Below are 12,845 nucleotides of genomic sequence, written 5' to 3'. Positions count from 1 at the left end.
TGGAGTCTAAGGTGCTTTGAGTAATCAGTGGTCTCTCAGTAAGAGACCACTTCTAAGTATAGCTAGTACAGCTTCCTTACCAAGTATTAAATGAGTAGATCGAATCCATAATGCTGCTGAAACATGATACTAAATTCATGTTAACTTTACCTCCAGATAAGGTTTAGAGAAAAAAAAAAAAAGCTTTTTCCCCTCCTGGGAGTTTTACTGCTTTGGGCTGTTTCTGAAGACTGAGGGTACTTTTTAGTCCAAGCAACAAGACTGCAACTCAAAACTGACTTAAAGTCATTAGATTTGTGCCTCAGTTCTGACTGAAGTCCAGTTCGTCTGACTGGAGTTCACACTCTGCGCTGAAGGAAATGACTCACACTGGGAGGATTTGTTTAAGTGCATTTTTGCAGCCAATCACATTTATCTGAGTTTTCAGTGAAAGCAGCTGACCTTAGTTGGTGTTAGGTAATGATGTGTGTGTGTGTGCTTGTGTGTAGGTGGAACCAGCTGGATCTGGCCATTGTGCTGCTGTCCATCATGGGCATCACTTTGGAGGAAATTGAGGTCAATGCTTCCCTGCCCATCAACCCCACTATCATCCGCATCATGAGAGTGCTGAGGATTGCACGAGGTATGACCCCCCACCCCGCACTCCCCCCCTTGTCCCTTTCACCACTAAGCCATTCACCCCACCCCAACCTTTACACAGTGTGAGGCACCTGTGCACAGCAAACTCTTTTAAGGTGCTGCACTTTGAAGATGATGTAAAAAAACTCGTCCCCGGGACTCCCCTTTTTGCACAGCAGATCTCAGCAGGGTTCGGGCCGACTGTGAGTCGACCAGATGGCACCGAGAAACGCAGTCAGCTGACAAACTGAGAAGAAGCAAAGGGAGAGAAAAACACAGGGTGAGGAAAGCTAGCTTAAGGTGTGAGGACGCCAGAACACGCTATGGCAGTAAGTGGATTTAACTGCAAGAGACTAAAGAGGATGAAGCAGAGCAAAAGGAGGATGAAAGACATGATAAAGAAAAGAGGTGGGGCTGATGGATAGGTAGTAGGTAATAAAAGATAAGAGGGGGCTGGAGGGGAGGGAAAAAAGAGGAAGGAAGCTCGGAGAAAGAGGAGATAAGATCAGCAGAATGGGAGCCCATCTGTTTTGTCCAAACACTGAATGTGTGCTGAATAGGTATCGTGGAAGTTGTGATTAATTATTGTCACACAGCCACCCAAATACATTTTTTGCACTTGTCTGCGTGTATTTGATGGGTCCAGGCTTTCTATCTGGCATAAGCATGCCGCTCATAATCAGTACAAATTTGATTTAGCCAGATTGGGCTCGCACATTGTCAACACTGTATTCACTTTGTTCCCCTTTCAAAGGCGGTGGGTTTTCTGAGCAGCATCATCAGTGAGATGCTGTAAACCCAGAAGAGTCAGGGCAGCTGATTGCCTTAGATTTAAAAAAAAAAATCCCATTTTCTTTAAGTCTTTGGCCACTGTGTTTACTTTGTAGTTATTCTAGTGACGATATTTTAGTATTTGTGGTATCTTCTGTTCAAATTCATGTCTTTTATTGTTATTGTTCATAGTGTCCCCATTGTTTCTCCCTCTGTCTCAGTTCTGTGGTCCCTCTTTGTTCCCTTGTGTTAGTATTCATGTCTCTTTTTAAAGGTTTGCTCTCTTTTGTGTCTTGTGTTAGATTTGTCTCTCCTCCTGATTCTCTGATTGTTTGTTAATTTCTTTCACCTGCATCTTGTTCCCCCGTCTGTGTGTTTTCCCTCGTGTGTCGCCTCGTTCATTATGCATTTATTTTGTCTTTTTCTGGGCCTTGTACTATGAAGCAGGTTCATCATACCCAGAGTATCTTTCTGGATTCACTTACCCATCAATATCACAACTCTACCATTAAGACACGGGAGAATCTGATGGCTTATAATCGAATATTCCTTTAAATTAATGTTTAAATGTACGTAAGACAGTTTTACTTTGTATTCTTTCAGCTGCAGCCTCAGCAGTGTTTAATGGTCTGAGAGCAAGTCAAGAAGTATAAAATAGAATTCAAATGTAGGCTTAGTCTGTGTTTAAATTAGATGTAAAGTTCACGAGTACAAATATGTGCTGTGTTTTAGGATCATATTAATTCTCATAGAACAATAAAACCATTGTAAAATTGTTTACAACCAACAGAGAAAAGCCAAGGAATAGGTTGTGTCTAAGAATCTATATTCATGACTGTATATTTATGGCTCATCAGGGAAAGACAAAGACTTCAGATGCTATTAAAAAACTTTAGATCTTCCTGCTATCCATGCACAGAAGTATGAGGGATCCTCCAGGAATGTGACACCATTTTCCAGAGAACTGTTTGGTCAGTAAGCGGTGGTTTAGTTCCTCTTGCTCTCTAATCTTGAACATAACCTACTCTGGAACAGGTCTACAGCAGAAGGTATCATGGTGATACACCCCAGGAAGAAGTGAACCACCTTCGTTGTACAGTAAACACAGAGTCAACCCTGGATTATCTGGATAAGCCCAAAAATCAAAATTTTTTAGTCTTATTTTAAGTTTAAGTTCACAGGCAATGGAGCACTGTAATCACACTACTTTAGTTACTAAACAGTAATGTGTGTAATTACCTGTAATTACTTACTGTTGTTGCTATACGGCAAGAAAAGTAAGGATTCACTCATCATAAGCAGCCCCCTGCACTCGTGGTGTCACAGCTTTGATATTCTAACAGGAAGTTAAATAAAGCATAACCCCAGAGAGTGATGGAGCGATATACAACAGCACACTTTAACAAAGCACGGATAATAGTTTACCTTATATGCATGAACTTTGCTCCTGAACTTCCCCAGCACACCCACACAGGATGTTATTAATAGATGTGGGGAGACTGTATGAAACAAGCATGTGTCGGTTGTATCCCTCGTACCATTTTCATGGTCAAAACTAGTCCAATCCATGATTCAGCACGCATAATTAGTTAATCTACAAATTAGTCCAAGTTAATTAGAAATAGCTCATGCTGTGGGATTAGTAGTTAGTTCCAGTGATTAGGCCGTTCATAAAGTTAGATTGTTGTGCTTGAAAACAATTGGAAAAATCACCTTGAGACACTTCAAGCTGTTACTGTGTTTTTAAGCTGTTTTAAAGGCTGATTAATGGATGTAATGTGTGTCAGGCTATGGTCAGTGTTTTGCTAATGAGTCTGGCAAATGTGTAGACATTTCAGTGGTAGCAGCTGAGGTGCAGACAGATGTCTTTCAGTGGTAAATGCATCATTTAGTAGTCTTATAATTATTCAGAGAAAAAGGCTGTTTCTCACTGGAACATGTGTCACGTTGGCTGAGCAAACATACTGATGCTAACAGATGTCTGGCAAAAGTGTGTGCTTAAAATAAAAGTAACATTTTTGCAAATGTAGGATTTACTTATCCATGCGTGCAGCATATCTACAAAGTGCTCTGTTCACCGGTTTGTCTTTAATATGTTAGTAATTGATAAAGCTAAAAATTGTATCTTCTTATCTCATGACTTTTTTTTCTGCCCAGTTTAAAATGATCACAATAGCACTACAATCCACTGATGCTTATCTAGATCATTATTTCAACAACATGTCTATTGTTATTTAATATAGACTGTATAGGATTATGCAAATATCTAATCAGCCAATCATATTGCAGCTACTCAGTGCATTTGGACATGCAGACATGGTCAAGATGACCTAAAAGAGGTGATTTCAGTGACTCTGAATGTGGCACGGGTACTGGTGCAAGATGAACTGGTCTGAATATTTCAGAAACTGCTGGTCCACTGGGATTCTCCTCCACAATAGTCTCCAGGGTCCTCTACAGAGAATGAAGGTTTTCTCTTTTTCAGACCAGTGAGTTTCAGTTCTGTGTGAAAATGCCTTGTTAATGAGCATGGCCAAACTGCTGCGAGCTAGTAGGAAGGCTAACGCAAACACAAATAAGCATTTACGGGTCAGAATTTGGCATAAATAACATAAAAGCATGGATCCATCCTCCCTTGCATCAACAGTTCAGTCTGCTGGTGGTGGCGTATTGATGTGGGGGATATTTTCTTGGGATACTTTGTACCTCTTACCTTTAACTTAGCAGAGGTGGCAAAAGAACACACATTCTGCACTTAAGTAGAAATACTGATACTTGTGTTAAAAAGTACTGTGGTAAAAGCTGAAGTGCTGATTCAACTTCTTTACTCAAGTAAAAGTGAAAAAGTACAGGCTCTGAAATGTACTCAAAGTAAGGAAGTAAAAGTAGTTCTTTGGAGGACGTTTCTACCAGCTATTTTTGTGCAAAGCTAACTGAACCACGTGCTATATTAATGTAATAATAAAACCATTATTACATGAGAATACAAACTTTATTTCAGTCTTAAGTTTAATTCTAATGAATGCACTCAGCTTGAACACTGTTAAGTAGAACATGAGCAGAGAAAAAGGGAGACCAAAAAAAAAGCTCTTTGCTGTTACCTACATTGTAGAGGAATACTCTGACTCCATCCTCTGACTACATAATTGAATTCAACAATATGTAACCCAATATTTCACAAGCTACCTGCCAGCTTAAACACTCTTTAAAACAAGTATTAAAAATATTGTATTCACCTTTATAAAAGCCATCCAAATAATGTGTTTTTAGATATTTATTACAAAGCTTTGTAATCATAAACTACAACTTTACAGATAGTGTTCACAAGTTGTTCACAATGAGTGAATTAACATCATTATAATTTCATTAACAGTTCATTAACAAAATTTTAATTAGCTATAATCTTACCATTTATTAATGATTATTATAAATTATTAACATGTTTCTTTAACCACTTCAAATTACTTAAATTAGGATGACAAAATTCTACGTCTCATTTACTGTGTTGCATATTTAGAGCCCACCCAGGTTATTGTTTGCACTGCTGCTGTAATGTATCATCTATCGGGTAACCTCAGTGAGTCAGGGCAGTTATGATATGACCTCAATTATGCCATCTTAAAACATTAATGTGTTAAATACAAGAAAATGAGTGAGTTTACTAGCAGAGCAGGATTCGACTGTAAGTGTGAAAACCTGTCGTGTCCTTTCAAATCCACAGCAGGCGTGATGACACGAGTCCCTGCTCTGTTATGTAAGAGTGAAAAATCTTAATATTGGTGACTTTTATTTATTTTTTATTCTTTGTGTGTGTTTGTGTGTCCCTGCAGTATTGAAGCTTTTGAAGATGGCGGTGGGGATGAGAGCTTTGCTGGACACCGTTATGCAAGCCCTGCCTCAGGTACGCTCTGCTAAATAACACCCTCCCTGTCCTCATCTACAGTTTTCTCCATGGATTTCACATCTTAGCACATCCCACAGAAACTGTCCCTAAAATTACATCTCAGAAGCTTTTCTGCTGTTTCAGGGCGTCATCTTTCCCATGAGCCTCTTCTGCTCGACCCCAGAGAGCCTTATTTGCATTGGAAGCCCCCTGCAGGGGCTGTAGCTTCAGGTTTTTGTTTTGAACACTCGGGTGGGTGGATTTGTGGGTGATGGAGTTTGTAAATTTGAACAACTTCTGCAGTGTTTTGCATAGAGTTTTTTTTTACGTCTATTCTCAGCGTTCTTTGATACCACCTCTGTTGTTCTTCCTCAGACGCACAGAGAGTGAGTGTTGTTGTTCCAGGCTCCTCGAGCCTGTCAGAAGTGTTCATTATTAATAAATCTGATGATAGGCGGGTGCTGGAGGTGTGAACAGGTTGCTTCATGTTGATAATCATTGACAGCAGTAAACCATAATGCCTTTCATTTTCGAAAACCACCACTGTGTCAGACTTCAATCCCTTGTTTCTCCTATAGTTTTCAACAGCTTCTCTTCATATTTTTACTCCAATCTTACATCATATATTTTTTTGATTGCATATAAAAATAGATTGTCCACTGCTTCTTTTGTCTATATACATGTTGGTGATAAGGCAACTTGAAGGCTGTAGGGGCATTTGACTGCACCTCACCATCTTAAGCAGACAGTGACTGACTTTGAGAAAACTCTTCAGCTCGAAAAGGTCCAGCTGAAATAAATCTTTCGATGCACACGTCCTCGTTATGCATTAAAATTGATGCAGTTTGGACCGCTTCATTCAGTGTCTCATTTATTTAGATGAGACTGATAGTTTGTGAATAAATCCCCTGAGAGCACAGAGTGCACCAACCAAAAGCCATGCATCAGTCAGTGTTAATTAAGGCAGGCCATCAGGCAAATCAACCATCAGCTGATGGTTCAGTTGATACCATTCTACAGGTCCAATTGGCAAATCTCATGTAAGGCACACTGCTCATAAAGCAGTGGCACTGCATACCACTTTGCAACCCACGATTCTCCTTAAATGCTGTAAAATAACAAATTACTGCATATAGGTTTGGTTTTACATAGAAGTAGACATGATATGCCTGTTAAATATTCTAAATTTCTTTTTTTTTTTGAATGTGCTCCTTTTCTTTCCAGTAGTTTATAAGGTAATGCTGAGGTTTAGGGCTGTAGTTGAGCAAAGCAGCATTGTGATGGTGTCACATCGAGGGTATTCACCATTGTTTCTAGGTAGGTACAGAGACCTGCTGGGACCACCGGTGCCCTCAGTCAGTTGTAAAATCACAATTTGGAGGCTTTTAAAACTTAGGGGGGGCTGGTGGCTCGATCCACAGCTTCTCTAGTCTGTGCGATGGGTAGTCAGTGTAGCAAATTTTATCTGCTTAACCCCTGCATTTGATGAGGTTTCATTCTTTTGGAGGAGACCAGAGAAAACCTTTTGGAGCACAATGTTCTGTCTTCTAGTTGGCTTTTTCTTTTTGGCTCAAATCGGCCTGCAGTTTAAAGGAAAATTGCTAATTGTGTGGTGGCACCACTAACCTGGCTAGCACAGACAGAACAGTGGAGCAGCATATCTGAGACAACAGAGTAATTAATATATGTACATGAGTAGGAGAACACCAAGTCACGTTTAACCTTATTCACATACAGCTATGAATGATTTAACCTGTCTATTTGCTTGTTTTGAAACGTGGCGTGGATCCCAAAGGATAACATGCTTTATGGGGAGGATAATTTACAAAATGAAAATCATGTTGTATTCAGAAAGACTTGAATTTAGCTATTGAGATCATAAACTCATAGACTTCCCACAGACATCTAGACTTCATATTGCAACCAGAGATGATGCAAGGTTAACCCTTTATAGGGCACTCATTGAAATACAAAATGTTAACCTTGTGTTATTGGCAGACATAAGACTTAATTATTTTTGTGATATTTTTCCAAATATTTCATTTTTGTGTAGAAAATAAAGATCAGTTAAGTTACCATATTTGGTTCCTTGCCCCTAAGTGGTAAAAAGAGGTGCACAAAAACACATATATGATGAAAGGAACGTGTTTTTGAACATTACAGCATACGTATTATAAATTTATACAGCATTAGACTATTACTGCATGACCACATTCTTCTAGACCACATGCTTCTTAACCTCACTGAGGCTCGGGGTGGGGGTCATATATAAAGCGTGTGGAAAGGGTTAAGACAAATCCCCGTTGGCTTCACTTTTCAAACCCAGAAACTGCCTCAGTCTTTTACATACAGCCTGCCCGCACTGTCTAATGTTTTTCTAATGAAAAACTAATGTTTTCCAGATGAATGACCAGATCGTGTGAATTATCTATCTCGCTACATATAAAGTCATTTTCAAATGAACAAAAAGAACAACCCTAATAAAATAACCCTCCTGTGAGTCAGGAGGTAGAGCAGATTATCTACTAATCAGAAGGTTGGTGGTTCGATTCCTGGCTGCTTCAGTCTGCCAAAGTATCCTTGGGCAAGATACTGAATCCCAAGTTGCTCTGTAACTGTGGGAGTATGAATGTGTGTGAATGTTAGATAGTGAGCACATAACTGTAGAAGGAAGCGCTTGTATGAATGGGTAAATGCAAACATGTATAAAGTGCTTTGAGTGCTCAGCTAGAGTAGAAAAGCACTATATAAGAACAAGTCCATTTACCACTAACTGCAAATGATGTCTTCAGTACTCGGCGCCTGTTTCTGAGATCATTTTGCGGTCATGTTGTTCATCTTCACCTGCTTTGTGTCCGATATTCATTCACAGCATTGAGGCATGCATATGCTTGCACACGGGATGGTTTTTAACAAATGCTCAGTCACCACAGCTCATCTTATACTTTCTCTAACTGTTCCATCACCACCCTCTATTCACCCCCCCCCCCCCCCTTGGAATGAGATGTTTGTTGTCCCTCTCTATTGGTTTATTTTCTCTGGGCTTTTTCTCCTCTGACTAATCTCTCTCTTCCTTCCTGTTGTCTCCCTGCAGGTGGGCAATCTGGGTCTTCTCTTCATGCTCCTCTTCTTTATCTTTGCAGCGCTGGGAGTGGAGCTGTTTGGTGACTTGAGTAAGGACACATGCACAAAAAAAATCTCACTCGTACTTTCAACTCAGGCCATTCACGGGCATGCAAATAGTGTTTAATTCTCCCCTCTGTGGGTTTAATCTATCTGATATTAGTTGCTTCCTTGAATCCTTTGTGAAATAGCAAATTGATCTCCTTAATTGTATCTTGATGTTTTCAGAGTAATAAAATGGCATCACAGTAACTATTATATTATTGGAAAACCCTTCTGAAAGCCGTAACCATTTCTTTCTTTCGTTCTTCCTCTTTTTGTTGATCTCCTCCCTCTCGTCTCTGCAGTTTGTGATGAACGCCACCCCTGTGAGGGTCTGGGGCGCTATGCTACATTTAAACACTTTGGGATGGCCTTTCTGCTGCTCTTCAGAGTTTCCACTGGAGACAACTGGAACGGCATAATGAAGGTGAAACTAAACACAGCAGTTTAAGATCCAAATCCTGCTCATACTACACATTCATTCTTTATCATCTGCACAGTCAGTGTCCACAAATCAGTGACCTTAAAATGACTTTCATACTTTTAATATGATTTTTGTCTCTTGATTCTAGTCTCTATTTTAGCATCCTAGTAGTTGTAAAGATAATTTTTTTGTTTTGAATGATTCACATTTATCTGTTGCTGTCTACATACACACAAATTCACATTAACTACTTACTGAACAACCAGAGCCTCGTGTATTTGAAAGAGGAATTCAAAAATTCTTCCACAGCGACAAACAGCGACATTGTTGCTGCAGGACGGCAATACAACTGCAAACTGGCACAGGTGCACTGCAATCAAAATACAACCAGGAGGCAACCAGTTGATTCGATTCTTCTATTGCAAAAAGACATGTTGCTGATAAGTTGCACTCATCGGTGCAGACTGGCTCAGATTCAGTGTATTTGGTATCTGTCTGCAGTTATAAATCAGAAGGCAGTTATTTGCAAACCTTCACCTCTGTGAGAGCGAGTGACTGTATTGCTCGCACTCCAGAAACCAAAAAAGAAATGCTCAGAGTGAGATAATGCCCTTAAAAATGCTCCCAAGGCACAAACACCACAGAGCAGAGGTCCAGTTCAGGGAGTAAGATTAGCTCAGGTGACACCTCCACAGGTAAATCCCCCTGTGTCAGAGAGACTGTGCCCCTCATACTGCAAACTTTACGGCCTAATAAAATATAAATGGCTGAGTAATAAAAAATTCAAACCCATGCAGTTGTTATAAGGGGAGCATTATCTATAGAGATTAAAACTATTTCATGCACTTTAAATATGTTTTTATTTCTCCTGCAGAGAGGCTGAAGGACTGACTCGCTTTTTGAGCCTTCACTTCAGGGCCTATTTACATTCACAGTCCTCTTAATTAGCAGCATCAGCATGCTAGCATGCTCACAATGACAATGCTCTCATTAATTTAGTGTCTTTGGTGTTAATTATCATTATAAAGAAAATAGAGCAGCAGGTGACTGAAGTGTTTGGCTTTAGCCAAAGTATAGGAGGAATTTAAATTTTGGCCTGATGATGTTTCTTGATGTAAAAGTTTAACAAAGTTATAACAATGTCCTTTCTTTTTTTTTTATGTATGGAGTTGTCCTAATATATGACAGAATAAAGGAAAAACCTGCAACTCTGACCCCTAAAGCACTTTGATCTGTTGTGGGCGCCTTTGTGTTGATATGGTTTGGGTCCACCTGCCCCCCCCTCAGAGTGAAGGGTCACTGCAAATCAGTACAAAGTTGTTCTGACATTGCTGTCCTGGATAACGTCATGCTTTGAATTGTCACCCACCTGTACATGCATGCTCATAGGTCGACCAGAACACTCATACTGACTGAATATTACTAAATCAGCTCACGTTATGGCTCAATGGTTTTCACAGGATACGCTGAGGGACTGCGCCCATGACACAAGCACCTGCTACAACACTGTGGTGTCTCCCATCTACTTCGTCTCCTTTGTGTTGACCGCTCAGTTTGTCCTGGTCAATGTGGTCATCGCAGTCCTGATGAAGCACCTGGAGGAGAGCAACAAGGAAGCCAAGGAGGAGGCGGAGCTAGAGGCGGAGATGATGGAGTTGGAGATGGATGGGGGGGACACAGCAGCAAGGTCACCCCAGCTCAACCCTCTGACACTGGGTATGGACAGGTCAAGTTCTGGGGGTTCCCCTTGGAGGTCCCCTGGAGGAGTGGATACAGAGCAGGAAAGGGACGGTCCTATGGACTCACCCACTGCTGATATAACCAGAGACTCTGTAGGCATCAGAGCAGAATCCCCTCCATGCACAGAGCCCCAACTGGAGGTAAAGAATCTTTTGTACTGCTTTTGTTGTGTATGTGTGTTAGACATGTGTGCATTTGAATCCTGTTTGTTGGTATTTTGGCTGGTGCCGTGTTGTTTTTTCCTTTTCCCTTTTTTTTTTTTTTTTCTGAAACCAGAAGTGGTCATTTTTGGAAAAGAGGGTTGGGGTCTAAGTTGCGAGCTAATGCCAGGAAGCTGCATCGCAAAGTTACAGTTTAGTCACTCAAATTAGCAAAGGTGAGACCTAAACACAGAGCTGATCTATACGATCCATGAAGGCATAAACAGGTTTTTTTGTACCAAGCTGTAAACATGCTTTGTGAGCCCCACATGACCACTCAGGGAACTGCACATCTTGGCACTTTTTGCAGCCCGGGGGTTACTAGTTAGTGACATGACAGACGCTCTGAGGTGACTTCCTGCTGGGGGCCAGGCTGTGAGGCCTGCTGGATGACCCCCCTTCACCTCTGGTCATTAACTCTAACTCTGGTTTAAACATTAGTTAATTCAGCAGCTCGTGTTGAGTAAGGCATCTGAAATAATGGACTTCTTGCTCTTTGTCATCTCGGTGTATTAACTGTAGTCCGTGCACAAATAAACTGAGCCAGAGATGGCTATATTAGGCTGTGTTTACTAGACAGTCTGGCATCATCTCAGAGTATAAATGGATGCGTTTATCTAAAATATATCCAAAATCGCTGTCATATTTTGAGTTGCACCATTTGTTATAAGCTTCACATCTTTCTCCACCACACAGGACGTGACATCGTTCCTTCACATAGCAGACACTAGCTTGTAAATGCTGGGGTTTATGCACAGTCACGTCCAGAAAAATGCCTATGCAAATTTATTATTCTATGTGACCTATACTGACCCACATCAGGATGGTTTACAGCTTGTGTGCATTCATGGCTACGTGTGTGTATGTATGTCTGTGTGTATAGCCGGTCCCTGTAGAGGACGTGCCAGTCACAGACAGGTCACAGTGCCATGGGAAAGCTGGACCGCAGGGCCTTGTTGTTCACTTCTACAGCTATTTCCAGACAGCCGGGAACTTTTTTGGGGATAGGAAATAGAGGTCTCGCTATCGTTACGTCTCTGCCCCCCTCCCTCCCCTCCCCCTTGATGTTATCCATCTTCTCTATGCTGCAAACCATGAGTGGTGAAGTCACACTCTTCTCTCCAGCCTTGTGGAAGATTAGCTCTGCTGCAGTCATGTAGTGCCCCCTTGTGGGCTTCAGTGGTAAGACGTTGATGTTGAGTTTGTTTTCTAAGTTGATGTGAGGACTTGAAAGTCTTAACAAGTCATTCATTAAGCAGGAAAAGCCTGCCAGCCTAGAACTGAGGGTGTGTTTGGGGTACAATGAAGCTTTCCCTCTCAGATGTTTCTCTTGTCTTTTGTGTTTCTATAACTGTTTGTTTCTGCCTGATAGACCGTCTCTTTTCTTTCTTTGTAATCCATTCTTCTTTCCACACTTATTCATGTATCTTTGTATGTAACTCTCCCCCCCTGTCCTTGTCTTCTTTTTTTCTTTTTCCTCTGTTTCTGTCTCTGCTCTCTCTATTCTCTCTGCATTATCCAAGTTTGTCCAGCGGAGGGCACTGTTTGACTCGGTCTCCCTGGTCATCCAGGGCTCAATGGAGGGGGAGATGAGTCTGATGGACAACCTGTCCGGCTCGATCTGCCACTACTACGCGCTGCCCCCCAAGCCCAGCAAGCACAGCACCGACAAGAAGGTCAATAATCTCCAGAAGCATCATTGATGGATCACTTCCTCCATTTCATACATGGTTTCACAGCATTTTTTTTCTGTGCACCATGTAGGGCTGCTTAAGTAATCTTGAGAAAATGAAACCTAAAATTATTTTCAAAATAAAAAAGTAAGTAAACTGATAGAAACTCACATAGACAATGGAAAGATGCAAGAAAGAGGGGAAGACAGGAGGCCCATGAGAAAGGAAAAGACTACACAACAGTGTAGTAACAACACATTCAATATTAATACAAAGATCATGGCAAATTCATTTATTCATTGCTCATTATTATTAATTAAAACTGCTATTGTTTGTTACGATTCACTAAAATTTAATTAACCTTCAATGAC

General features: G+C 40.9%; 1 protein-coding gene across 1 annotated transcript in view; it reads left to right on the top strand.

Moving 5' to 3' along the window:
- The window catches only part of cacna1g (calcium channel, voltage-dependent, T type, alpha 1G subunit), a 304,885-nt gene that overhangs the window by 280,795 nt on the left and 11,245 nt on the right, over window positions 1-12,845 (top strand). Inside the window, 6 exon segments of the mRNA XM_030755883.1 lie at window positions 489-622; window positions 5,220-5,290; window positions 8,367-8,445; window positions 8,743-8,864; window positions 10,322-10,741; window positions 12,325-12,477. Coding sequence (XP_030611743.1) covers window positions 489-622; window positions 5,220-5,290; window positions 8,367-8,445; window positions 8,743-8,864; window positions 10,322-10,741; window positions 12,325-12,477 — 979 coding nt within the window.

Source organism: Archocentrus centrarchus, chromosome 19 (assembly GCF_007364275.1).
Source record: "Archocentrus centrarchus isolate MPI-CPG fArcCen1 chromosome 19, fArcCen1, whole genome shotgun sequence".
In the NCBI taxonomy this organism is placed as follows: domain Eukaryota; kingdom Metazoa; phylum Chordata; class Actinopteri; order Cichliformes; family Cichlidae; genus Archocentrus; species Archocentrus centrarchus.
The sequence above is the reverse complement of the archived record's forward strand: the minus strand, read 5'-3'. Positions and strand labels throughout refer to the sequence as shown.